At 37.4% G+C, this 27923-nt stretch overlaps 1 protein-coding gene across 2 annotated transcripts in view; it reads left to right on the top strand.

Moving 5' to 3' along the window:
• Positions 1-26090, top strand: part of DNTT (DNA nucleotidylexotransferase) — a 100484-nt gene extending 74394 nt beyond the window's left edge. For both annotated transcript variants that reach the window (XM_032995282.2, XM_032995277.2), the window contains one exon: positions 24866-26090. In XM_032995282.2, the coding sequence (XP_032851173.2) occupies positions 24866-24952 (87 nt within the window). In that variant the 3' untranslated portion in view covers positions 24953-26090. The remainder of the gene's footprint in view (positions 1-24865) is intronic.
• The last annotated feature ends 1833 nt before the right edge of the window (positions 26091-27923 follow it).

The following is a 27923-nucleotide window of genomic DNA, read 5'->3' as shown; positions in this document are numbered from 1 at the left end:
TAACGGTGCCTGTAAGAGAATGTCTTTCATTATACAAGACAACAGTTTCCTGGTTTACTCTACATTCCAATATATATTTTGGTATACTTTATTCTTCTATATTAATATTTATCAGCCCTCTGGCACTGAAGCTTCCACTGTGGCCCACCACCTGAAATGTGATGTGTGTCAGAGCAGCCAAGGTTCCAGCGTTCAAGGGGTTGTATCAGGAGAAAGTCCTGGATACTTTAATGTATTTCCAAAGGGATTCTGACAGGAATAGGGAGCATTAACACAGCAGTTAGGAATCAATTACATAGCTTTGCAGAGGGGAACAAAAGGAACAGATACTTCCTCCAGAGACTCGTTACAAAGTTACACTGTGAAATCATTCCTCAGTCTTGATTTATTTTTTTTTCTAATGTGAATCTTTTTCAAATATTTGTGGGTTTTGGAAGACAGTGTGCCACTACCAAATTAATGTTTTGAATTCTGTAATAAAAAGGGCATTTTGTAGATCTTCCTTTGGTAGGAAAATTGTGACAACAAAAATTAAAAATTTACTAAAAATTATCTGTCAGCCTCTGGTTCATAAAATGATGAGTGGATATCCAAATCTGTGCCTCTTCAGAATTGCCTCTTAGACCTATGGAAATCAGCACTTGTGTATACCAACTTGAAGCATGAATTTTCTGTGAAATACAGCTGGAAATCAAACCTTACAATGATTGCCACACTTATGGAATGAAAGAGTTCATGGATCAGCCATCAGAAATAGAGATAAATTGCATATTACTCGTGTCTTATAATATTATTATTGCTGTTGCACTGGTTACAAATGGCATGGCACATTTATGAACTGGGCTAATAAAATTCTCACTGTAATACTTTACTGATTCATGAGCGAACAATATGCTTTCTAAGTAAAGTAGAAATGGTTTTGTAAAAGCAAATTTAATTTTCCTGTGTGAACCATGTCAGGTCAGCTGAACAACAGGCTTTTCCTTAGAAAAATTAAGGTCTTTAAGCTGGAAACCATGACATCACTGGTTGTTTTTACACCCCTCTGTGATGGATTTGGGGTCATTTATCCCTTAACCCACTCTAAAGAATTTTTGGTTACAACGCATGTTGTGTCTAGTCTTACTCAGGAGCCAATAAGTGTAAGCACTGACCTCTGTTATGTATTTATGTAACATGGTCATCAGTTCACTGTCTGAACTGAAGTTTTTAGTGTGCATGTATATATACAGTTTGCCACATACTTAGATTTGAAGGACACTTTCTTTGCAATTAAAAAGTTTGTGATGTACTAGGGCAATCATTAGGAAGTTTTGACAACACCTTTTTAACTGGGTAAAATGGAGAGAGATTTAATGAATCTAACTAATGAAGATACAGCTCTAAACCCTGTTTTATTTTTAAACACCTGTCTTTAAGCTGAATAACTATCATCTGCTTGAATGAGAATGCAATAAATGTATGATTTACTTTCACTTTAATGTTTTATTATTTTTTAAAATGTCTGGCAAACCACAGGCATTATAATCTTAAAGGAGTAGCTGTCCTTAAGTATGACTGTTGTCCTCTTTTACAGTGTCAGCAACTTGGAATAAGATTCAGGAACTGCAAAGGTTGTTGATTGCTCCTTTACAAAACTCTGGTGCTGTTAGCTAGAGTAGAGTATCTTTGTCATGCAGAAGGGTGCTGCAGACAGTGTCTGAAACTGGACTCTATGATACTGGATTTTTTCATTCTTCACCAAGAGAGGGCGGGTAAGACTTAACGTAGAATTACTGTTCTCCCATGAAAAGGCTCTCAGACTCGTGTGCTTTTCTTCAGTAAGAATATTAATTAAGGAAAAACTTCCTCATTTTCCAGAATATGAAATGATACGGTTCAGTTAGCTTATAAACTTATCAACTTTGAGGTTTGCTCCACCATGAATATCGTATCTTATTATCTGTATGTACTCTTCATGCCTTTACTTTGTTTCTGTAATTAATTTCATCCAAGTCTCAATTTCTTCTTATTTGACATAGTTTCATTCAGTTTTGTAGACTACAATAGTTTTGTAGACTCGAATGTTGCTGCCTTCTTCCTCCCGGGTACTATCAATAACACTTCAAAATCCAGAGAATGACTGTAAAAAGGGTGACTAGAACTTAGTGGTGTAAAATGTCAGTGTAAGAAGTGAATTTCCTTACCCCAGTATTGGAAGGATCCAGTAGGTCCTTGTGAGTTACCTAGAGAGCTGCTGAAGCTCTGGAAGATATAAACTATGTCTTTCTGCTGAAATTAAAATTAACCAGTTCTAAATATAGCTTAGATTCCAGACTATAAACACTAACATGAAATTCAAGTTCCAAAACTTTCATCATCAAGAAAAGCTGTGTTTTTAGTTTAAGCTGATTGTAGTTTAGGTTCTGTTATTCTGACATTTACTGTTAGCTGTTCTTTGACATTGCTGCAAAACTTTTTTATTGCTTGCTACTCTTAAAATTCCACGGGAACATAAATGTGTTGGATTCTTTTTTCTTTTTTTTTTTTTTTTCCCCGAATCTCTGTCCCTGGATGTTATCTGAGGTTGCAGCTTGCCATTCATAAATACCAGACTGTTATGATCCTGTTCTTCTTCATGGCTCATCCATTTGAAGATCAAAATCAGATAGCCAATCTTTGTTATAAACAGCTGTAGATTTCCTGTAGAGTGGCTCGCTGAAGCTCTCTCTACTCCCTCTGGTTCTCTATGTGTAGTCACTAGATATAAAAAACCCTTCTTCAGCTTCAAAAAAACCTGACATACATGGCTGTTAAGACACTATACCTGTCACTCGTATCTGAAGTGTTTACATTGCTTGGAAGAGAAGCAAGGGGTAAAGCTGTGGAGGGAAGAGGAACACAAGAAAGCTGGTTACTATTCAGGGATCACCTCATCCAAGCTCAGGAGTGATGCATCCCAACAAAGAGGAAGTCATGTACAAATGCCATGAGGCCTGTATGGATGAACAAGGAGCACCAGGACAAACTCAAACACAAAAAGGAAGCCTACAGAAGGTGGAAGCAAGGACAGATAGGCTGGGAGGTATACAGAGAAATTGTCTAAGCAGCCAGGGATCAGGTTAAGAAAGCCAAAGCCCTGATAGATCCACCCATGGATCCTGAGGAAACTGGTGGATGAAGTGGTTAAGGCACTGTCCATCATATTTGAGAAGTCATGGCAGTCAGGTGAAGTTCCCACTGACTGGAAGAGTGGAAACACAATCCCCATTTTAAAAAAGGTAAAAAAGGAAGACCCAAGGAATTACAAGCCAGTCAATCTCACCGCTGTGCCCAGCAAGATCATGGAGCGGATCCTCCTGGAAACTGTGCTAGGGCACCTGGAGAATAAGGAGGTGAGTGGTGACAGCCAGCATGGCTTCACTAAGGGCAAATCATGCTGGACAAACTTGGTGGCCTTCTATGATGGGGCTACAGCGTTGGTGGATAAGGGAAGAGCAACTGATGGCATCTACCTGGACATGTGCAAAGCATTTGACACTGTTCTACATGACATCCCAGTCTCTAAGTTGGAGAGACATGGATTTGATGGATGGACCATTCAGTGGATAAGGAATTGGCTGGATGGTCGCACTCAGAGAGTTGCAGTCAACGGCTCGATGTCCAAGTGGATAGCAGAGATGAGTGGTGTTCTTCAGGGGTCAGTGTTGGGACTGGTGCTGTTTACCAACTTTGTTGGTGACATGGACAGTGGGATTGAGTGCACCCTCAGCAAGTTTGCTGATGACATCGAGCTGTGTGGTGTGGTCGATACACTGGAGGGAAGGGATGCCATCCAGAGGGACCTTGACAGGCAGGCCCATGCAAGTCTCATGAAGTTCAACAAGGCCAAGGTCCTGCACATGGGTTGGGGCAATCCCATGCACAGATACAGGCTGGGTGATAAGTGGATTAAGAGCAGCCCTGCAGAGAAGGACTTGGGAGCAGTAGTGGATGGAAAACTGACTATGAGCCAGAAATGTGTGCTTGCAGCCCAGAAAGCCAACTGTATCCTGGGCTGCATCAAGAGAAGTGTGGCCAGCAGGTCGAGGGAGGGCATTCTCCCCCTCTACTCCGCTCTTGTGAGACCCCACCTGGATTACTGCATCCAGCTCTGGGGCCCCCAGTATAAGAAAGACATGGACCTGTCCAGAGGAGACCACAAAGATGAGCAGGGGGATGAAACCCCTTCCTTATGAGGACAGGATGTGAGAGTAGGGGTTGTTCAGCTTAGAGAAGAGCAGGCTCCAGAGAGACCTTCTAGTGGCTTTCCGGTACTTAAAGGGGGCCTACAGCAAAGATGGGGAGGGACTCTTTAACAGGGAGTGTAGTGATAGGACAAGGGGTGACGGTTTTAAACTGAGAGAGGGTAGATTTAGATTAGACAGAAGGAATTTCATCACTGTGAGGGTGGTGAGACAGTGGAACAAGTTGCCCAGAGAAGCTGTGGCTGCCCCCTCCCTGGAAGTGTTGAAGGCCAGGTTGGATGAGGCTTTGAGCAACCTGGTCTAGTGGAAGGTATTTATGCCCATGGCAAGGGGGTTGAACTAGATGGTCTTTAAGGTCTCTTCCAAGTTTTTAAAGCAAATGTGAAAAGAATGGTTTCTTTTATCAGTTAGATTCTCAGGGTTGTGCACTGTCCAAGCTCTGAACTTGGAAATGTCTTCAGTGAACAGCCAAATCACTCTGAAATATACATGCAGAATTTTGCGCATACTGTTGGTGTTTTGGCTCAACAGAGAAAACAATCAAGAACAGCTCTTAACATGTGTAGAAGGCCTTCGTATGCAGACTGGAAATAATGTCTGGAGATGACCTATTCTGTGCCTTTTCTAACTCTGCAGTAGGTCTGTTGCTGCCTAGTACATAAGTCTTTTTTTGTATCACTTTGTAGCAGGGCATTGTGTCAGCCTGGTAGACTGATGTGATTACATTCAGCCAAAGGATCGTGTACCGGTTCAGACATGTGATGTCAGAGTGCATATTCAAACAAATTTCAGGTTTTCATGTTCTCTGAATGTTTTCTGATCCCTCTTTTAATCCTGATTTAGTTTGTGGAAAGGCAACATGAGAAGGAATTTTGACATTTGGCATGAAGTGACAGTTGTGTGAGCTGAAGAGAACATACACGTTGTTGTAATATGGCCTGAGGGAGTAGAATGGTTCAGAGATTTGACTGTTAGCTTGCAAATTGGGTTGCATTGTAGCCAATTTTTCTCTGTAGTTTTCAGCAGGTCATTTAACCTTCCATGATCTCACTTCCCAACAGTAAAACCTAGTTACCACAATGCTAAGGTGCAGCAAAGATATGTAGTTAATCACTGTGGCAAAATCTAGTTCAGTTTAATGAAGGATTTTGATCACTCAGTGTTTTACCTTTCCCTATAACTATGGGAAAGAACAAATGTTTAATGAAGAATTTTGATAATTCAAAATTTGCTTGTTCCTTTAATCAGAGAGGAAGTCTAAATGTTGATACTTTCTGCAAAGGGAAATACTTTTTGAATCTCAGTTTTGGAAACAATCAGACTGTTCCAAAACTTCAAAGCTCAGACAGCTCTTGGGGCTGCAAACTCTGAGGCACTCGCCTTGGCTGGCTGCTCCAGGCTCGTGGAGCCAATAAGCCCTGGGGACCTGGCTATGATGTAATTTAAATGACTTATTTGAACTCAGACTCCCAGTAGCCTGTCAAGCAAGTTGTTGAAAAGATGGGCAAGGTTGTAGGAGCTCAAATAGGCTTAGATTTTTAAAAGTGCCTGGTAAGCTAGATTCTATTGGATTATTACAAGAAAACAAAACTCATTAGTGTTTTGCTGAATAAATCTCTTCACAAAGCAATGGGATATTATATTTGTGTGACTGTACATGTGTTAAGTAGAAATATTGTTCCCTAGAACTGTCTTTTCTCCGGAAATCCTGGGAAGTTGCATTTAAGTGATTCTCAGTTGGCAGAATCCATGCATCATGTTTCTCTGCAAAGCCTGGTGTGAGAATGTCCAAACTTAAGTACAGAAGATTATTATGAAAGATCTACTGGCTATGGAGAGCCTAGGCCTATAACTTATACCATGGATAAATTTGAGTTTTAAAAATGCAGTATTTATCAGTATTTTTTACTACTACTTCCTAACTAAACTCCTTTATCTGAATTAATTTAATACTCGTATCATTACCAAATACTTCAGAACCTGTACTATCAGAAAATAAGCTGCTTTTTGCTTGTTTTTACATTTTGGTAACAATTTGGAAACTATTCATTGTAGCTACACTAAAGAAGTATGTTTAAAACTTCCTCACTGTACTTGACAGTTTCAGCTGTAGTGTGATTCTTTATTGCTCTTTCCTTTCATTCAAGGTATATTCTCTATTCTTGATGCCATTTGCGGTTCAGCAGTTACTCAGAGCCTAAAAGCCTGGCAGAAGTCTGCTGTATTCAGTGTCTGAGCTGTAATCACTTTCCATTTCATAGAAGAAGACTGTGCATAAAACAGGAACTCGTTTCAACTGCTCCATACGAGAAGTTCTGAATTTTCTCAGACTGTTATCTTTTGAGCATTTGAGCAAGTATGTGGGATTTAGCCTGAATGACACGTGGGATGGGCTAGATGCATTAAGCTGCTGCAGGTCCTTTTCTCTATTCCTGTTTTGTGGCAGGAGATTTCTATGGATGGCATGTGGAACAGCTTCATGGCTGGATCATGGCTGTGTAGAAAGTGTCTCTTTCCTGCACTTTTATCACACCACTACCCAACAGAGATCCTTAAGCTGGTTGTGGGATCTGAGGGTTGGATTTGTCTTGTAGATTTAGATTTTTATCTTATATAAACCCATATATTTTCACAATAATATTCCAGATAATCACTTTTAAGTCCTTTTATGCAGTTCAAGGCATAAAGTGATTTAAATAATTAGCATTGCTTCTTTTGTAAAAATGTATCTGGGGCTCCTAGGATATAATAGATTGATTAAATTATTAGCACATGAATGTTCTTGCACTAACATTGTAGGTTGTTGAGTTTTTGTAAGAGGAGGGTCACAAGCTCAGTGTTATTTTGAAGAGTCATTGGAGCGGAAAGCAGTTATTAGTTTTATGTCCTATGGAAATTTAAGACAAGAAATAGCTGCCTTAATGTTTTCTATTGTTAAACAAATATTGGAAAAAATACGACACTCTGCAGAAGACTGTGTATGATTGATGACAATTTTGTATTTAAAAACCATTGTGTGAATTTGAATGGCATTAGATGATATTTAGTTGTTGAATAGCAAGAGAGGCGGTTTATATAACTGTTCTGAATAGTAAATTCAGAAGATGCTCTGAAAAATTCATAGTTGGACCCAGCTTTGCAAAACATTAAGAGCTGTACAGTTACAATAAAAACAGTAAATCCCTGTGCTCCCAAGGTTTTTTTTAAGAGAATATTTAGTTTTCCTTGTGAAACTAGTATAAGGATGAAAGGGGACATTTATCCTGGGATTTCTTCTACACTGTGAAGATCACTATTGCACAGTCTTTAATCACTTGCCTGCAGAAAACATTTTTATTTAGGAAAATCCTTAACTGACTCTTCAGGCAAGGCTTGCCTGGTCTATCTTTGCATATCTCTGTAAAGCCAAATGAAAGTGTGATGAAAGCCCAGGTAAATGACTATTATATGACCGTAATGTTTTGACGAGCTGGCTCAAGGGTGTATGTAAGTTTTCTGAATTCTGTTACTACCCATCCTTTGCCCAAGTAGTTGCTTCACAGATGACCACAGTGTTTGCATCAGGCAGCCCATCCAGTCATGCCTGGCAATACTTGAACTTCTAGCTTCCTCCATTATCTTCAAATTTTTCTTTGGCTGTGTCCAAGTCTGTGTGGCTGGCATGACTCTTAGCCTTTTGTAACTTTTATTTTGAAGTAAGTCTTACCGGACATTGATTATGTTGGTCGGAAAGGTTATGTTCATGTGGTGGTTTGGCTTAGAGGATGGAAACAGCTCTGAGGAAGCCAGACTGACTGCAGATTGCTGGGCTGTTACCTGCACTTCCCACAACTTTGTAAACAGGTCTCCTAATAAAAAAAACAGCTTTGTTTTCCAAGCATTGATTCTTTTCTATCACTACCCAATACATTATCTCTCAAAGACTTGTATCACTGGGAAGAAGAGCTGGCTATGCATCTACACCCTCATTTTATTACATAAAGACATGTAATATTTGCAAGTGTTTAACTGCGTATTCAGTAGTTACAGTCTCAAAATCAGGTTTCTGTGTGATCTTAGGCTGTTTACTCCACATTACCTTTCTGAAAAAAGATGCATGCAGAAGCTTGCTTGCACAGTTAAAGAGACATTTTTTATGATTCTTTAAAAACTGGATATTATAGTCTTATTTTGGCAGATGCTGCTCTAAAACTGTGAAGTTATAATAGTAAGACAGTCAGCCTTGAGAATAGCGTGATGAATTAAACATGCTGCAGCTGCACAGTTTGCTTTAGATGTCTGCAATAATGACCGGATTAAAGCTAAAGTAAACATAAAGATCCAAAGTTTATAATATTGATTTCTAATGTGATCAGTTGTTCACACAATCACTACTACAATTAAACACTGAGTCATTGTAAACAGATGCACATACTTTCATTTACATTCCAATTTTTCTCGCTCTCTCTCAGGAAAGTGGAAATTGCATATGTGACCTGGGAGATATATTCTTTTTGCACCTGGTCTATTTTTTAAATTTAAGAATTAAAATAATCTACTTTTCTTACCTCTTGGTAAATTAAAAAATAATTCCGCATTTTATTCCAAAGTGTGCTTCTCCCAAGTGTTCTCTTAGCAGTTTAAATGTTTCACGTATAGCATATGGTAGTTCATTTTTACAAATTCTGCATATAATTAATGTATATATTTAGCTAAATTTAATCCCATTGTAATAGAAAGATGTACATCTATCACAAAGATAAATGTACCTAATTGTTTCCTTTGCTTGGTGTATTTTCTGAACAGTACAGTGAACTGTATTTCTCTTCACTTTGTGTATTGGTAATGAAAATAGAGAGCTCTCAAAATGCATAAGTAGGTGCAGATCCAAAATATTTTAACTACACTTTTTTATTAATTTTAATTTCTGGGGCGGTACAGAACCAACTGTTTTCAAGTGTTTTAATTAAATTATTGAATCAGTATGCTTGGGTAAGTTATTGAATGTGGTGCAGGTAACATAGTCTCAGATTTTCTGTTAAAAGAAAAAAGAAATTGATTGAGAAGAAGCATGGTAGGGTAAGCTGGAAAAGGAAAGAGACAAGAGCCAGATATGAAAATGGGATACAGAGTGGAAGTGAGAGTGTGAATTCTGTGGTGGAGGTACAGATTTGATAAGGAAGTGCAGAGTGGCTGGACAAAGTGATGGGGTATGGAAAAGGTGTACTTGATTAGCAGCTGCATTGTGAAAAAGAATCTGGGTTGGTTGAAGAGACAGCTTCAAAGGGGCATGAAAAAAGAATAACTGGGGAGAGATATGAGTGGAAGTTTGATGGACTAAAAAATAAATTAATCTGGCTAAAGCTCTAAATTGGCAACAGGAAATGGGTAAACTTTCAGTTGCCCCAAATATCTGAGTAAACCATATTTATCTCATTTTAGTCTGGATGTGGCATGAGTGGTAGCCTGAAGTTACATTAGAAATCTGAGAGGAGAGATCAAGGCTACAACTTAGTGTAGGGAATTAGGGAAGAGGGGGAGCTAGAACAGATACAGACTGTAAAAGCTCAACTTGCTAAGGCTGATTGATCCCACATTGGTCTGCAACCCAAGATTATTGTCAGTGCTGTCCTGTGGCACAATGTATTTCCTGCCTAGTGAAAGAAGCCTAAGTATGTTACAGGAATTGAAGGAAGCAGTATTTCTTTGAAGAAGAAGTCTCTATGCATATACATAGGAAGACTGAATTAAGGTTAAAATACTATCAACCACATTCTGGGATTTCTTAAATTGCAGGTCTTTGATTTTGCAACGTCAATAATGTTCTTTTGAAATAGTTTGTTTATAATAATCTCATATGAATTACACTCAACCGTGTTTCATAAAATCCAGGATTCTGCATTTTTCTCATTTCATTCATTCATGTGAAGCTTTATAAATAAAAATACAATAAACCAACCTAACAGTATTTGACAAGCTACAGCTACTGTAAATAACATAGACTTAAAGCAAAACAGAAGTATAGCTAAAGTGAAAAAGAAAGTAATTCCTGTTAATATTTTCAAGGACTTTCTGATAGGACACATATTATCAGAGAACTGCAGGGAGCAGTAAGTTTTTCTTCTCTTTTTGTTTACAACAGTGTGCTCTTTAACGTGTTAAAATTTTTGCCTGGGTTGTCATATAGGAAGTCTGAAATTTCTCTTCACTTTGTGTGCCCCAAACTGAAAACATATTCTGGTAATCTGGATGGTAATATATTATACTTTTTATTTATTGTGGAATGTTTTTCATTAATAAAATTGTAAGAGGAGATTGGATGCAAAACTATGTAGTGTTTTGCAACACAGTAACCACATATCTGTCATTTTAAACAGAGAAAAATTCCATTTTATGAACAGCATGGTCTTGTTTACAAACTAAATTTTAGCAGATTAAAAAGTGCTCATTTGGCTAAGTCAACAGATACTATTAATGTTTTTTAATATTTTATTTTTCAAAGTGTCAGCTCTTCGGCACTGGTCTTTTTCTTTCTCTTTCATCAAAGCTAGTTGGAGTAAGTACTTTGCATGTAGAAAGACAACACATTTTATTATTCCATGTTATGAAATAGTTAATAGTATAACTGCCTAGAATATACTAAAATTAGCCTGATTATTCTGTTTTACTCAGTGAATGTAGTTTTTATTGTTCAGAAATTTAATAATAATAAACCTATAACTAGAGTTAGAGAATAGTTGTAAGAGAAATATTCAAGTATGGTATTTCTGATTAAAAGCACGGAACATGTCCAGTGGTAAAATGAAATGAGAATTTATGATTCTGCATTCTATTACCTTCAAAAATTATTCATGCCTAGAATTATTAGAATAAATTCCACTGTACTATTTTGCATCAATACCATTTACACATGATTTTGCCTGAGGGTATTGAGTCAATGAGTAATTCTTGTAATACTGCTTTTTCAATCATGGTTTGTTATAATGTCATTTCAAAGAGTCATTTTTTTCTCTCTGATTTATTTATCATCTTATTCGTAGCTGGATTAGGAACAGATTAGTTATTATTTTAAAGCAGACATGGTGTTATGAATATTACTACAGAATATACCAGTTAAACATGAAAATTACATTTGGATATAATATAATGTCAGAGGCACTTCAGGTTATTTGCTACTGACAGCCGTTATGATAACATCAGAGGGAAAATACACAGTGTCTGCAAATTGTTGTGGAATTTTATTATTGAACTTGATGAAATACTTCACATTTCTAGTGCAATTAGTACTTCATCATTTATGTTCTATAATTATAATTAAATTGTTTGTACTGTTGATAGTCTCATTCATAAGCATAGCATAAGTATTTAGCAAAATGTCTAATTACCAGCAAAGCAAAAATCGCCAACACCCAGTCTTAAAACAAAACTTCTTCAGAAAACCCCAAGAGTGGGAAGAACAAAGAAGACAAAACATCTGAATGCTGTCTATCATATTGCTTAGGAAGGTACTAGAAAATAGAGGCTCCGATATTATAACAATTTACAAAATGTAAAAAATATGTGTTGACCATAATGAAGATAAATATTACTCAGAGTAAAATATCCTAATGGGCAATTACTACACAGTTCCTTAGCCTTGATTCTGTCACATTTTTTCATCAAGCAGTGTCTTATTCTGATAATGTTGTCTGACTGACTTGTGATGGAATAAGATACTGTCCCTCTCAAGACTGGCTAGCAGTATGAATATGAGGACCATGGAGAAGTTTCATTTTTCTATGTTACCTTCTGACAACATGCATACTACACTAGATAATCACTGAATACAGTTATTTGAAACCTCTTATATAATGACAGGATTATATGCATTTTTATCTGGAAATTGCTTTACTTAGACTTATTTTTTTCTCTCCTTCCTCTAGTCCCTCCCCTCCCTCTCCATAAAATCATTTAATTTGCTGTGAAAGTTACTGATTACAGTGATTCTTGTTAGCATTTTGTCTACCCTAATAAGTCAGCTAATGATTACAGAGAAGTAGACACTATTTTATGGATTGTTGTTACATTGTATTCCCATATTTTCACTGTAGATTGAAGGCACTCATATGGCTCAGTGTACTGCAGGAATTTATGGATTTTCCGTAACACTTTCTCTACAGTTGCTTTACACAATTATGGGTCTGTAACTGGTGTAAAATTGCAAAGCTATTTGCTACTCTGGAGCTTTGAGCAGATTTATGTTTTCCACCAAAGATGTACAACGTTCATTCTTGTAAAGTTAACAGTAGCATAGAGAAGAGAAAACAGCTGGCTTCCTGATCAGTGTTTGCAAAATAGGCCTCCATCTTGGTCATTACAAGTCATTAAAGAGGGAGTGGAGCTGGTTGCAATGCTGAAGGTAGGCTGCATGGCAGAACATGACAGACCTGAATGACAAATGGAAATCCTGGTGCAGGGGCTGCACCAGTTTATCAGTGGCTATAAATACATGTATTGAGGAAGTACATATTCAGCTGTTGAAAGAAAGTAGAATCATAGTCCCTGTGGGTAAACACTGATATTGTCAAATTCTGCTACTGAAGTCAATAATTCTTAAGTGTTGAAGGCAGCACTGGGCTCCTGTTAGTTATTTTAGTAAAAATCTTGATATACTACCACATGTATTCCTTTTTGACATATAGCATATAAAATAAAATCACAGCCTGCTGTTTTGTTCAGGATAATGCTCAATGACTCAAATTCTACATGTTAAGGGTAGAAAATAGCATGGAGCTTGAGACTCAGGGAAGATTTTAAAAAAATATGCTTGAGAGTGTCTAGCTTTCACTCACATCTCTTGTAGTATTATAAATCATACTAGTCAAGTAATGTTGATTGTCTTTAGGTTAGTAAATTCAATTATAGACACAAGCGCATGGTAATAACCTCAGAAAGATGCTTATTTTCTTTGAAATCTGTTCCTTTCTACTGCTATGGGGAGTTATAATGCATTTTCTCATAGGTTTCTTCAAACCTTGTGGCTTATACCTTTCAGAGCTATTAGCTGACCCAGTTAATACACAAGCTCTGTCTACAAGAAATCACTCCAGAAAGAGATTGCTTTCAATAATGCGGAATATGGGAATATCTTTTTGTGAGTAAACAGGTTTTGAACAGGATGTGATTGAAACATTTTAAGTTTGCAACATACTTCCTCACCCTCCTTTGCAGCTGCTATTTTTGCTGAGTGACTTTGCAGGCACTACTGGCACCTTCCTCTCAGAAACCCAGTCTCTCAGAAATCCATTAAGATAAAATAAAAACAGATTAATGGGTTTTATTCAATCTGCTTCAGGGCTTTATTAAGGCCCAAATAAGTTTATCTAGACTATTGCTTTCCCCCAACTTCTCTTTCCATTACTTTCTATTCCAGACACTCTTTTGTTCTTGATTTTTGGCTGGTTTTTGAAGTAAATTTTTGTTGGAGTGAAATGTTTTGACTCATTTTATTAGAGATTTTAGTTTGTTTTCATCTACTTGAAAAAAACAATTCAAAAATTTCAGAACTAACATTCCACTGAAAATTTAATTTTTTTTTTTTCAGTTTTACCCCCTGATTTTTTATATGTGTTGCAGTCATTCTTCATATCAAATTGCTGAACTGCAGAAGCTCATCAGCATGTTCAGTATTGCACAAAGTGTTAGCACAGGAGGCACCATTAGGAGGTCATGTCAAGCCAATCATTCAGTAACACTCTCCTTCATCCTGCTTGTTTGTCTTTTGCTAGTCTGTTACTGACATTCTCCCATTTGTCCTTCTTCCTCCTTTATTTTTTGCTTATTTTTAGAAAAAGATACTAGCATGTTCATATTTATGATTCCAGGATAAACCTAACTGAATTTGATGGGGCTCAAGATAATCCACCCAAAGTGTTTATTTTGGGACTTGCAATAACTTAACTGTCAATAAATAGAACATCCAACTAGTTGTGCCGTGGGGTGAATTTGGATAATTTTTCATCAGTCAGTCTCTATAATCTGATTACTTTGCAAGTGAACTTTCTAAGAGATGATGTAAATGCATAGCTGAAAAAGAAAATATGTTCTCCCTGTCTGTCTCGTCTTCTCTCGGGCTTTCCTGACCCAGTTTCTTTGACAGTGGTCCTTGTACTTGTCACATCCAAGAATTCCTAGACATTTGCATTCAGTGGTTGACCTTGGAACTTGACTTTTTGTTTGAAAAATATTATTTCCTTACCAGAGGTTGACTTTTCTGTGACCTCAGTGTTTTCAGATTTTCTTTTGGTTGTGGCCTAATGGAGATATTCAGGCTAAAGAGGCAGAACAGGATACCCAGGTGAAAAGCAGCAGTGAACTTGGATGATTTCATAAGACTTGTTTGATAAGGTTCACCAGAAGTCCATGCAGTTCACTGTAGTCAACTGAAAAAGCCCATAGAATTGGACTGTCTTTAATTTTGCACCGAGAACTTACTTTTCTCCTCTTACTGAATTTGTGTACTGTCAGTCACAGGAATATTTAACTCTTGAAAATAGGAAGCAACTGGAATTATATTAGTATATAAAAAATTAGGTGTGTGCCTAAGAACTTTAAACTTCCATTTGATAAAATCCATGCAGCAGAATTGAATTATTAAATCATATGAATTTATTCATATAAAGTTGGGCCAGAAAGACACATGATTTTCTAATGTAATAATTTTTTTTTTTTTTGCAAAATTTTAACAGCTAAGATAGCAACATATTGTTTCCTTTCTAGTCTCTTTGTTCCTCCTTTTTTTTGTTACCTTTCAGGCAGATCTCATTTCTGTTTTTAAAGAATTTTCTAGTACAATCTCCAAAAATCTTTTCCTTGTAATTCTGATCATACAATAAATGAAAATGTAGCTAGTTCAGGCTTTCAAATGTCTGTTTATTTATTTTCTCCTCAGTATTTTGTGGTTTAGAAGAACCTGCTTGAGGCTATTGTCACATATTACATTTAATAATCATATATCAAGAAACAATTTTATGTACTACAGCTACCTTTTTAAAAAAATTTCACCAATGGTTGTTTTAGCATTCATAAAATTCTTCCATTAAAGTGATGGTTCTTTGCACCTATTCCAACTTTTAATTCTTTTCTAATTATTGTTATTTCTAACATTTTCACAGATGAGAATTTAATTCTATACCCATTTACTGTCAGAAACTCACTTTGAACTCAGTGAAATACTTTGAGTACAAAAGATAGCTCCAGTCAATCTAAGAATTGCAGGAAATGTTACAACAAAAAGACTTCAGTGTATTGTTTTGTGGACATATAATTATGCAGATATTTTTGATATAATGATCAGGCTTCCTCATTACCTGAATACCTTTGGCATGGTATGCAGGAGTTTAGGTCAGTATAATCTGAAAGTCATAAAACAATGAAATATAAACCTACATTGTAAGGTATATATTATAAAAGGCTGATTTATTAAAAGTAGCATCTTCCTAGAAGTTTCTGCAGTACTGGTGCGACCTGTGTGCAGTGGTGATGCATCAATACTTGTTCTAGCAAAAATGGCCCAGTGGCAGAGAACACATAGGGTAACACTCAGGTCAGGCCACCATACATGAACATTCCTACTGCTAATCATGTGGAAAGTATTTGCTATTTGATGGATTACTTATGTTTCTGCCTTCACAATTCTTTCTGTAAGCCAATTTTATTAATTTAATTAACAGCTATTTATATTTTTTTACAGGGTACAAATCTTATTTGAGCAAATGGGATCAGAGAAAATGGGAATGTGAGCAGTTTAATAGCTTTGCAATTTTAATCCAATAAGCCATCGTAGTATATTCTGTCAGTTGTAGGTCTTTGGTGTTATGGTGCACTGCTTCACTGAATGCAGTGGCTTTTCATATCTAAAGAAGTACTTTCACATCTTGGAAACTATTGCAAACAATGTAAGTAGCATCATCTCTGCATTAGTCCCAAATATCTTTAATTAAAAATCTTTAATTGACTTGACATAAGTGATGACATGTGAAGATGTCACTGAAGTGAAAAATACATGTGTAAGATAAATTTAAGGTGCATCATGGTATCTTTTACTATGGTTGATTAAGCAAATCCTATTGTTACCATCATTCATCTACAATTGACTTTACTCACAAAATTTATTTTTAGAATGGACTCTGTCCAATCATAATGACCAGTTAAGTTCCAAGTTTGCAAATGACAGTCTGTCTTCTTCTTTTCTGTTGTTCCATTTATCATTCTCATGCTTACTGACATTGTAATAATTCCAGACATGTAAAGTGATGGGTGTTTAAGCTGCTTGGTATTTATCATGCAGTATACTGGAAATACTAAAAAGTTAGATATGATCATATTGCCATCGTATTTCCATTTTAACAATTTAAAAAAGGAAAGCAAATATTAAGGTAATTAAACTGGTGTGAATAGATGTCATAATGGAAACACAATATAAAAATTAGTGAGAGAAGACCAAAATTAAATGAGAAAATCTCTAAGTAGCCTATGTAAGACTTTTCTGTCTTAAAGCATGCAACATCATCAGAATACAAAGAAAAGGTTAGAATAAATGTATATGTTAATGACATTCCCGGATACTTGCTTAGAATCAAAGTTGTATCAAACAGTTTTGTAATTTCTTAACAAGATACTGTTGGCAATATTCTGTGTCCTCCCTCCCCAGTCCAATTCATTTGATGAAACAGTATGTCAGAAGCAGTCCAGACAGACCTTAATGATTATGGCCCTTCAGGGTCTTTTGCAAAAGGAAAGGGTGTGCCTTCTACACAATGTCATAGTTTTCTAAAGGATAATGAAATCCACTGGAGTATGACTTCATTCTTTCTGAATTACAGCTGTAGAACAAATAAAAGGCAGCACTATGAAAGGAGTAGGAAAATGGGATATGGAAAGAAATTCTTTGGTCTTTGAAAGGGCCCGATTTTGCTATGACTTATTCAAGAATGAATGCTCAAATAATGTATAAAGCAGATTTGGGCCGGTAATCAACTAGGAAACTTCACAGTTAATTATACTTTCTCAGCTAATATCAATGATGATAAGGATTTAAAGAAAGAAACAAATAAAATTTTTATTATTAATCTCATCTTCAGAACAGTGGATTGCACATGTATATATGTTGTACTTACAAATCTGGAGTACTTATATATCCAGCAGACCCTGCTGGTTCAGAACCATTAAATCTCATTTCATCAATGATGCTGACTATGTGGTCCTACCAGCTTTTCTTTTGAGGTCCTTATATTCAAACTAACTTCCTAAGTTCATCTTGAGGTGGGGAAAATAGTAATGAAATGCCATGACAGTCTGAAAGTTATTTATAGAATTATTCAATAATAATAGATTAATTAATTTGGTATCTTGCAACACAGTTATTACCAAGCTATTTGGTAATAAACAGTAGGATATCAATCTACTTGGAATCCGATTAAATGTGTGCTTTTGAAGAAGGCTGAGTTAATATTGACGGAGAGCATGAGCAGACTTGGTTTCAGGAATTTTGCATACACAAAGCTGTCAGAGCAGTTGTGGGCAGAGCAACAGATTGTATGTCTCCTTAGTGAGCAACCTCAGCAAAGTATTGTTTTGCATGATGCAGTGTCAGGACGTTGCTATAACTGCAGTATTTTCCCTTCCTGACCAAACAGTGGAAAAGCAGATGGATGGCCACAGTAGAGGCAAGTGTGGGCTGGATGTCTAAGCAGTATAGTTTTATTTCAGCAGCCTAAAGAATTTATGTAGGCTCACTGAAAGTACAGGTTGCTTAATACATGAACAGTGCATATCCAGTGGCCTAAATTTTCATACAGTAGTGAGATCCTTTGTGTTATGAACATCAAAAATTTATGCACAGTAATTTCTAGTAATCTCTGATTTCTTGGGATCTTTTCTTCTGTGTCTTTACCAGACAAATTGCTAAGCATATTTTAAGGTTTCCTATCTTGATGCATAGGGCAAACCTATTTATGTTGAACTACTCAAGAAGTAGGTTAAAGAGACATGTGAAGGTACTCCAAAAATGGAAGAGAAAAAGGGGTCTGAGCTACTTTCCAATGCATTCAATGTTTTCAGATTACTTACATGATGTATGTGCAAAATCAGTACAGTCAGTATTTGCCCCCCAAAAGAAACATTTGCTGTTGGCCAATGCTGATTTATATAACAAAAACTAGAATTCTACTCCACTGAGTAATGGTTTTGCTTTGCTGACTTTGTCGTATTAAAATGTGAGATCAAACCAAGTGACAATAGTAGTATAACATCTGTTTGAACTTTGGCAGTGCTAGTTAGGATATCATCAAGAAGTGCTAGTTCTGTGCCTTTACTCTCTGTTTCTCTTTCATCAAAAATGTTATTGATCATTAATGCAAAAATGAGAAATGAGATAGCAGTTCACATAAGAAAACATTTGGATGGCAGCTGTTCTACATTAGGTGTAGTTAATGGTCATGTTTGCAACCACAAATGTAATATTTACATCCTTTGAAATAACAAAATTGATTAAATGGGCTAAGAGCAGAGTGATACCAGCTGCTCTAGAGCATTTTTTTTTTTTGTAAGTTTGATTGAGGTTGATTGGGCATGTCTTGGATCTGCTGAATATTAGTAAGAAGCTGAAAAAAAATCACAACTAGGCAAGCAGTTCATTACTTCTCTTGAACAAAAAGAAAAGAAAAAAGGAAGAAATAACAGTAGTGAATGCAATAATCAAATTTGCATCACTGTATAAACTCTGCATAGATTGACAAAAAAGGAACATCATAGGTTATGATTAACATTAATAACACTTACATTGCTAAAGCAGTTGGCAGTTACCAGCTAGAGATTCATTTAGAAACACGGCTGGTAGCTACTGAGAATGGTATTCAGCATCAGATACTTTGTATTAGAAATTTTGCCTGTCAAGCAAATGAAATGAGTTTTGCTTGCAGAAAAACATAAAGTGACAGAACAAAAAAAATGGGATGCAATTTGGGGTCTTAGAGATATGAAGATCTATTAAAAAGTATCTATAACATCTGTCTACAAGTGTAAGAACTTTTTTCTTTGTTTTACTTTTCTTTACAGTATCTACATGTATGGATTGCCCTCTTGTTCTTAGTAATCGTAAAAGAAAAAAACAGTAAAAAAAAGAAAATCCCTAAAATCCTGTCTTCTCAGGACATACTCGAGGATCAAAATTTCCCCAGTACTGTTACCCAATGGGCAGTTGGCAATGTCTTCTTTCCTTTTCTTTTCTTTTGTTCAATATCTTACTTTCTACCATTTTTTCTACTCCACTCTATCTGAGAAAGGATCAGTTTTCCTCCGGTCAGTTTTTTGTATGTTCCTTTTATTTCAGAATCTGACAGAGGAATTTCTAAGAAAAAGGAACATTATTTTGTATATGTTTTATAAGCAATCTTTGCGTTTGCAGACACAACTTTGAACTGTCAGTTCATTATGGATATGTGATTGCTTTTAGCTTTTCATGCTCCAGCAATGCTCTGTAGTTGTCTGGGGCACTGTCCCAGAGACTAAATATTCATATGCTGAGAACTTCATGGCAGAGGATAAAATATCTTAGAAAAGTGGAGACTGTTTTTCACACTACAGGTGTCAAAGCAAAAAGGCATACCATGTTTGTTCTGATATGATAAAAAGAAAAAAACAAACAAAGAAACAAACAAAAAACAAAACAAAAGAAAAATCCCCAAACCAAATCCAAAAACACCTCTAAAGAAATAGGCCAAATTATTCCCACAAATTTCTGATATGATGTGTTTGAATATGGAAATTAACTTCTATATTGAATTCTATAAATAGAATGAAAGATGGGTCTTTTCTGTAGAGTTGGATTTAGAACATTTCACCTACTATGAAATGGAAACAGGTTTCTAATTTGGTTGAATCCCTGATAAAGTTTGAATTCAGCTGACAATTAGTTACATTTCACTTTAGAGGTTCAGTTCTTCATTATGTCTTGACAAAACTGTGGCTCCAGACAGGACTGAGATATGGATCAAGCAATGGAAAAAACGGGACTGATGGAGAATAACAATAAGCCAGTGGATACCAGCTAATAAGCTGAATTTTACTGATCATACACAAGCATAATTTAGGGACAATGTAAGGCTGCCCTGGTCGCAGTGGTTTTGCTTATTCTTTCTGACTCATTGTTTTTTCTGCTTTCCTCCTGTTGATGCATCAGCTTAGTATTACGTAGCCTTCATGTGCCCTGGTGCGACACTGCATGGCCAAGCTGCATTCCCAGGTCTTTCCTACCAGTGTTAATCTTTTCTGCTGACTGATAAGTAACAGGGGGATTAAAAGAAGAAAGAGTGAAGTGTCAGAAACCAGAAGCAGGATTAAGGGAAAGGCAGGGACAGGAGACATTATCGTGGGCATCTGCTACAGGCCACCTGATCAGGAAGACCAAACGAATGATGCCCTCTGTAGACTGATAGGTGTAGCCTCATGTTCACAAGCCCTGGTCCTCATGGAGGATTTCAACCACCCTGGTATCTGTTGGAGGGACAACACTGAAGCACATAATCAATCCAGCATTGATGATAACTTCCTTCTCCAAGTGATAGTGGAGCCAATGAGGAGAGGTGCTGTGCTGGACCTTGTTCTCACCAAGGAGGAGCTGGTGGGAAGTATGAAGCTCAATGGCAACCTTAGCTTTGGTTACCATGAAATGGTAGATTTCAAGATCCTTAAGGCGGTGACAAGGGTACGCAGTAAACTCGCTACCCTGGACTTCAGGAGAGCAGACATTGGCCTCTTCAGGGATCTGCTTGGCAGACTAGCATGAGATAAAGCCCTGGAGGGAAGAGGGGCCCAAGAAAGCTGATTAATATTCAAGTATCGCCTCTTCCAAGCTCAGTAGTGATGCATCCTGACAAAGATAAAGACCACCAGGAGGCCTGCATGGATGAACAAGAAGCTCCAGGACAAGCTCAAACATAAGAGGAAGCATGCAGAGGGTGGAAGGAGGAATACATAGAAACTGTCTGGGTAGCCAGGGATCAGGTTAGGAAGGCCAAAGCCCTGATAAAATTGAATCTGGCCAAGGATGTCAAGAGCAACAAGAAAAGCTTTGATAGGTACTTTGATAAAAAAAAGGAAGACTAAGGAAAATGTGGACCCTCTCTGTAAGGAAAAAGACTTGTTCAATCAGGATATGGTGAAGGCTGAGGTACTCAATGACTGTTTTGCCTCAGTCTTCACCAGCAAGTGCTCCAGCCATACTGCCAAAGGTGCAGAAGGTAAAGGCAGAGACAGGGAGAATAAAGAACCACCTACTGTAGGAGAAGATCAGGTTTGAGACCATCTAAGGAACCTGAGGTACACAAGTCCTTGGGACCTGATGAGATGCATCCACAGGTTCTAGGGAAACTGGTGGATGAAGTGGTTAAGGCACTGTCCATCATATTTGAGAAGTCATGGCAGTCAGGTGAAGTTCCCACTGACTGGAAGAGTGGAAACACAATCCCCATTTTAAAAAAGGTAAAAAAGGAAGACCCAAGGAATTACAAGCCAGTCAATCTCACCGCTGTGCCCAGCAAGATCATGGAGCGGATCCTCCTGGAAACTGTGCTAGGGCACCTGGAGAATAAGGAGGTGAGTGGTGACAGCCAGCATGGCTTCACTAAGGGCAAATCATGCTGGACAAACTTGGTGGCCTTCTATGATGGGGCTACAGCGTTGGTGGATAAGGGAAGAGCAACTGATGGCATCTACCTGGACATGTGCAAAGCATTTGACACTGTTCTACATGACATCCCAGTCTCTAAGTTGGAGAGACATGGATTTGATGGATGGACCATTCAGTGGATAAGGAATTGGCTGGATGGTCGCACTCAGAGAGTTGCAGTCAACGGCTCGATGTCCAAGTGGATAGCAGAGATGAGTGGTGTTCTTCAGGGGTCAGTGTTGGGACTGGTGCTGTTTACCAACTTTGTTGGTGACATGGACAGTGGGATTGAGTGCACCCTCAGCAAGTTTGCTGATGACATCGAGCTGTGTGGTGTGGTCGATACACTGGAGGGAAGGGATGCCATCCAGAGGGACCTTGACAGGCAGGCCCATGCAAGTCTCATGAAGTTCAACAAGGCCAAGGTCCTGCACATGGGTTGGGGCAATCCCATGCACAGATACAGGCTGGGTGATAAGTGGATTAAGAGCAGCCCTGCAGAGAAGGACTTGGGAGCAGTAGTGGATGGAAAACTGACTATGAGCCAGAAATGTGTGCTTGCAGCCCAGAAAGCCAACTGTATCCTGGGCTGCATCAAGAGAAGTGTGGCCAGCAGGTCGAGGGAGGGCATTCTCCCCCTCTACTCCGCTCTTGTGAGACCCCACCTGGATTACTGCATCCAGCTCTGGGGCCCCCAGTATAAGAAAGACATGGACCTGTCCAGAGGAGACCACAAAGATGAGCAGGGGGATGAAACCCCTTCCTTATGAGGACAGGATGTGAGAGTAGGGGTTGTTCAGCTTAGAGAAGAGCAGGCTCCAGAGAGACCTTCTAGTGGCTTTCCGGTACTTAAAGGGGGCCTACAGCAAAGATGGGGAGGGACTCTTTAACAGGGAGTGTAGTGATAGGACAAGGGGTGACGGTTTTAAACTGAGAGAGGGTAGATTTAGATTAGACAGAAGGAATTTCATCACTGTGAGGGTGGTGAGACAGTGGAACAAGTTGCCCAGAGAAGCTGTGGCTGCCCCCTCCCTGGAAGTGTTGAAGGCCAGGTTGGATGAGGCTTTGAGCAACCTGGTCTAGTGGAAGGTATTTATGCCCATGGCAAGGGGGTTGAACTAGATGGTCTTTAAGGTCTCTTCCAAGTTTTTAAAGCAAATGTGAAAAGAATGGTTTCTTTTATCAGTTAGATTCTCAGGGTTGTGCACTGTCCAAGCTCTGAACTTGGAAATGTCTTCAGTGAACAGCCAAATCACTCTGAAATATACATGCAGAATTTTGCGCATACTGTTGGTGTTTTGGCTCAACAGAGAAAACAATCAAGAACAGCTCTTAACATGTGTAGAAGGCCTTCGTATGCAGACATAAGGAAGAAATTCTTTACTCTGAGGGTGGTGAGACAGTGGAACGAGTTGCCCAGAGAAGCTGTAGCTGCCCCATCCCTGGAAGTGTTGAAGGCCAGGTTGGATGAGGCTTTGAGCAACCTGCTCTAATGGAAGTATTTCTGCCCCTGGCAGGAAGCTTGGAACTAGATGATCTTTAAGGTCCCTTCCAACCCGAATCATTCTATGATTCTATGATCTGCCTGTTCCATTAATCTGGCAACTTGCTGCTTTCTGAGTCCCTTGAGTTATATGATCTCAATGGGAGTAAGAGACAGGCAAGCACCATCCAGATCATGGAGTGAAGGAGTGCAAGGGGAAAGCACAGAGGAAGAAGAAGGAAAAGTTCTGGTGCCAGACATTGTTCCATTATACGATGGGCCTGCTCTGATCTAGTTATGGACTCCTCTTTCTGACCCATTCCCATGGGTATGCTGGACAGCATAGCCCTCCTAATGGCACCTCTTGGCAGCTGAGAAAGAAGAGGTGCTGGTAGAAATGTTCCTAAACTTTATGGTAGTGAGAGATTTTCCTAAGTGTGATTCATCAGTGAATAGTTCCCTAGACAGCATCTCCTCTTTCACAGTAGAAAGTAAATCTATAAGATTATGAAACCTTAACCCTGAAGTTTTCATAACACTGGAGTTTGAGATTGTTCAGAGCTGAACACTGATTGAGACTTAACTTCAAATGATTCAGGAATTGCTGAAATATTTAGTATTCATTTTCAATAGAAATGAGTTCTTTCTTGATTCCAAACTCCTCTAAATGTGAGGTTTCACTGTTTTATTGTTTATCTATCTTAGCACCTTTTAAAATGAATATTGTACTTCAGCGACAAAGGGAATGCATAAGGCTGTGTACTTTACTGTATCAGTCATCTTAGGGCAGGTAGGCTTGTGGGTGGTTCCTGTGCTAGAATACTATACTGTATTATCAGAAGTGCAGATACAAAAAAAATACACCTCCCACTGTTTTTTACTGTAGAACATTCATTAGGGGTGTGTGCGTTTAAAAAAAAAAAAAAAAGAAAGTTACAATTGTTGATCCCTTATTTTCACCGTGCTTTTCCAGATGGAATATTTTGTCTTTTCAGATATGCCTTCTGTAAGTATTAGAAATTTGGAAAGCATTAATGCTTTTTATGCTTGGCTATACATAATTTGTGTAACCATTGAATCAGCTTGAATACATTTATAGAGAATATTAATAATTTAAAAATCATTGATGATTTTACGAAGAAAGTCAAGGTATTGACCCTCAGGGAAGGACAATGTAGGTTTTGTCTGAGTTCTGGTCCTAATACTTGTGCATAGAGTCTTCAAAAAGTAAATCAAAACAAAGCGTTGTAAACTAGTCATTAGAACTGAAAGCATCAAGCAGCATTAGAATTATTTTTTAACTTGTTTTCACATTTCAAGGTTAGCACACTGATGAAGACAGTGTACTCTGCAGAGGATACTATGAGTAGAACTGTCAAAAATTATCTCCTTTTAAACAGCAAAAACCATCAATTGAAATTTCCTCCTAGCACCCTTATTGACTTCATTTTTTTTAAATTTTTTTTACAGAGGATCTTTCTCAGAGCTGGAAGTGAGGAAGAAATCTTTGCACATCTTGGATTGGATTATGTTGAACCATGGGAAAGGAATGCTTAAAATGATTTGCCAGTTACATTCATCAGTTGACAGCAATGATCTTTCTGCTTATCTTGCAGTCTGATATAGATATATATAGATATAGAGATGCATATGAAAATATTCGTCCCTATGAAAACTACAAAATTTTAAATACATATTAGAAGCCATTATAGATGCTGATGTTCCTAGTAATGAAGAGTTTAAGTTCTTCAGAATATTTTCCAATATTTTCTGTTTTAGTTTTTGAAGTTTCTATATGGGAGTAACAAGAAGGAGCTTGTTTTTTGGGGGAATACTTGAAAATGGTGAGATTTTTGCTTGTGATAGAAATTTAACATTCCTGTGAACAATACTTGCTTGTTAAAGTCCTGTTAGCTGTAACAATACCTGAATAATACAAAGTATTTGAGCTATTTGAGTATTTGAGTCCAAAAATTACTGAAAAGCATGCTTATCTTTAACAGAATTTCTCAAGTATTTTGCTGAATCTATATATAAAATTGGTACTGTATAAAAGGCTTAATAACCTAGGCAGTAATTAGTCTAGCAGTCTCAGCAAGTTGAGGCTTCATCTGTAATATTTTTTCAGGTAGGGCACCACTCTACAAAAATTGTAAGCAAGTTGATAATTCAGTGAGAGTTGAAAAACATTTCACAGGAAGGAATTTTGTAAAGGAAAAGTGGAATAATTCAGTAGCAATCTTCAACTGTGAGGAAATATACTATAAATCTGGAATATTTTATTTGGACTAAAAAAGATTCAGGTTGTGTGATGTAATGTTCCTCAATCAGGAATCTGAATCATATCCTGCATGAAAACAAGTGCTTTAGCTGTCATGCTGGTGGCTGCTCCAAGGTGAAAGATTTTAATTGTCTGTGCTCAATTTATATAGCTGGAAATTAATTCATTAGTATATATATTGTGTGTGTGTTTGTGTGTATATATATTGTATATATATATATATATATATGCAATGGAAGTTTGCCAGAGCTGTTTGGCTATTAGCTGCTCTAGAATGGTATTCCCTCTTTTTGGTCAGAAATTCATCTTGGATGTGAGAGACTTTCTGATAAAAGTAATGCTATGAGATATTTTGGTTTCAGAAAATTTCCAGGTAGCTCTTGTGACTGTAATGATAATGAAGAATTTGTAATACATTTATCCTTTAATGAACAAGGGCATTTAATGCTTTAGGAGATGGAGTTACTTACTGACCATTCATTTGTCATTTGTAGAATAAAGGTGATTAAGAACACCAGGACTGATCAAATAAATTTATTTTTTAAAGGCCTGATTTTTTTTTTTCCTTGTTAAGGCTGATTTCACATGTTGGCATGACAGTGTGAGAATGGCAGTGACAGGGCCATACACAACAATTATTACTGACAGTAGTGGTTTCCCATATTCAAATGATGGTAATATTCCTTGGCAACATAGACTTGAAGGTTCTACACATGCATAAAAAAATATGGCAAGCCTTAGAAAAATAGTGCTTACCTACAGGATAAATTACTTAAAGTGCAAGTGCCAAAACTATTGCTGGTAAGAGAAAATTTAATAGGAACTTCTGAGAAGCTGCTTCCCCAAAGGATGATTTGCCTAGTACAGTAGGCAGGATAGCGCAAGTATTAACAAAATTTCCAATGTGCAGTTTTATGTGCAACCACCTATTTCTGGTTGTTAAAACAGGTAGTAGCTGTAATTTTGTGAAAAGTATTAACTCATTATCATAGTTAGTACTCTAAAAACAATTTGAAAATAGCTGTTCACATTAAATTCTATCTATCTGTTGCCCAGATCTTTTAGGATACAGTTTATGCAGCCTACTTCCTATCTCCTCTACTGTATCCATAAAAAAAAATACTCTCATTCAGTTTAATGCATTTATTCACCAGGCTAAAATGTTACAGGATCAGGCCCAAAAGTGACTGTAGGAACGGAAGGCTATTTCTGAACCAAGGATCAGTTTTTGCTACAAGGGTCTCATTCGATACACACACCCATCTGGCTGACAGGTAGATTTCCTAAGCTTTAGCAAACAACCCAAAACAGAAAATAAGCACGAATGGCTCTATCAGACTTACTGTAAGAAATGCATGGTATGATATGAATCCATTCTATAATTTGTGGTAATCCAAATTTTATGGTACAAGCAATTTGAATTCTGTAATTTAAACCTAATTTGAAGTCGTTAGTAGCAATGTAGGCAAGACTTTTTTTACAGATACAATTACATGCCAGTTTTGATACTAAGGAAATGTATGATGAATTTGTTTACTGGTGCCTTTCAATTTAGGAATGGACTTTTAGAGGACTGCGTTGTAAAAACCTCAGTCAAGGATGTAGAAAAACGTGATAAGAGCATGGAATTTTATTCTTGCCTGTGCCAATAAAACTGTCCTTTTTAACTGTAGTTTTGTTAACTGAGCTGAAAATATAACACTACTTTCTAAATTGCTTCAGCTAGAAGGCACTGGCATTGCTTCCGCCTTTATTGTGCTGATGTATGAAGCACCTTCTCTGTGTTTTGCATCAGGATGCTGAAACTTAAGTAGTAATGACATTTCTCAGTCCAAGTGGAAGAGAACAGTAGCTACAGTACCTTATCTAAATATGCTTTCTACTTGGCCAACATTTATCAGAAATTATACATTCCTGTTGTGCTGTTTCTGCATACTTCAAGACACAGAGGAACTATGAAACATTCTGATTTCCACATAAAGAAATAACTCCCATCTTGCCTGCCTATGCATCACTTATAATTATACCACCCGTGGGGGAGAAGATACCAAACACAAGTTCTGTCAGCTCCTTCAAGATTGGAAGAAAACAGAATATTGCTTTATTCTTTTCCCTCAATTTTTCTGAACTTTTGTTAGAATACATTTTACAGATTACTCACTGGATCAAGTAGTATCAAAAATTATGGAACTGTCAAGTGAGGGGGTGGATTAAACAGAAGGTCAGATTAGATGACCAAGATGGTTT

The sequence above is a fragment of the Tyto alba genome, unplaced genomic scaffold (genome assembly GCF_018691265.1).
Source record: "Tyto alba isolate M040663 unplaced genomic scaffold, T.alba_DEE_v4.0 Super-Scaffold_1, whole genome shotgun sequence".
NCBI lineage: Eukaryota > Metazoa > Chordata > Aves > Strigiformes > Tytonidae > Tyto > Tyto alba.
The sequence above is the reverse complement of the archived record's forward strand: the minus strand, read 5'-3'. Positions and strand labels throughout refer to the sequence as shown.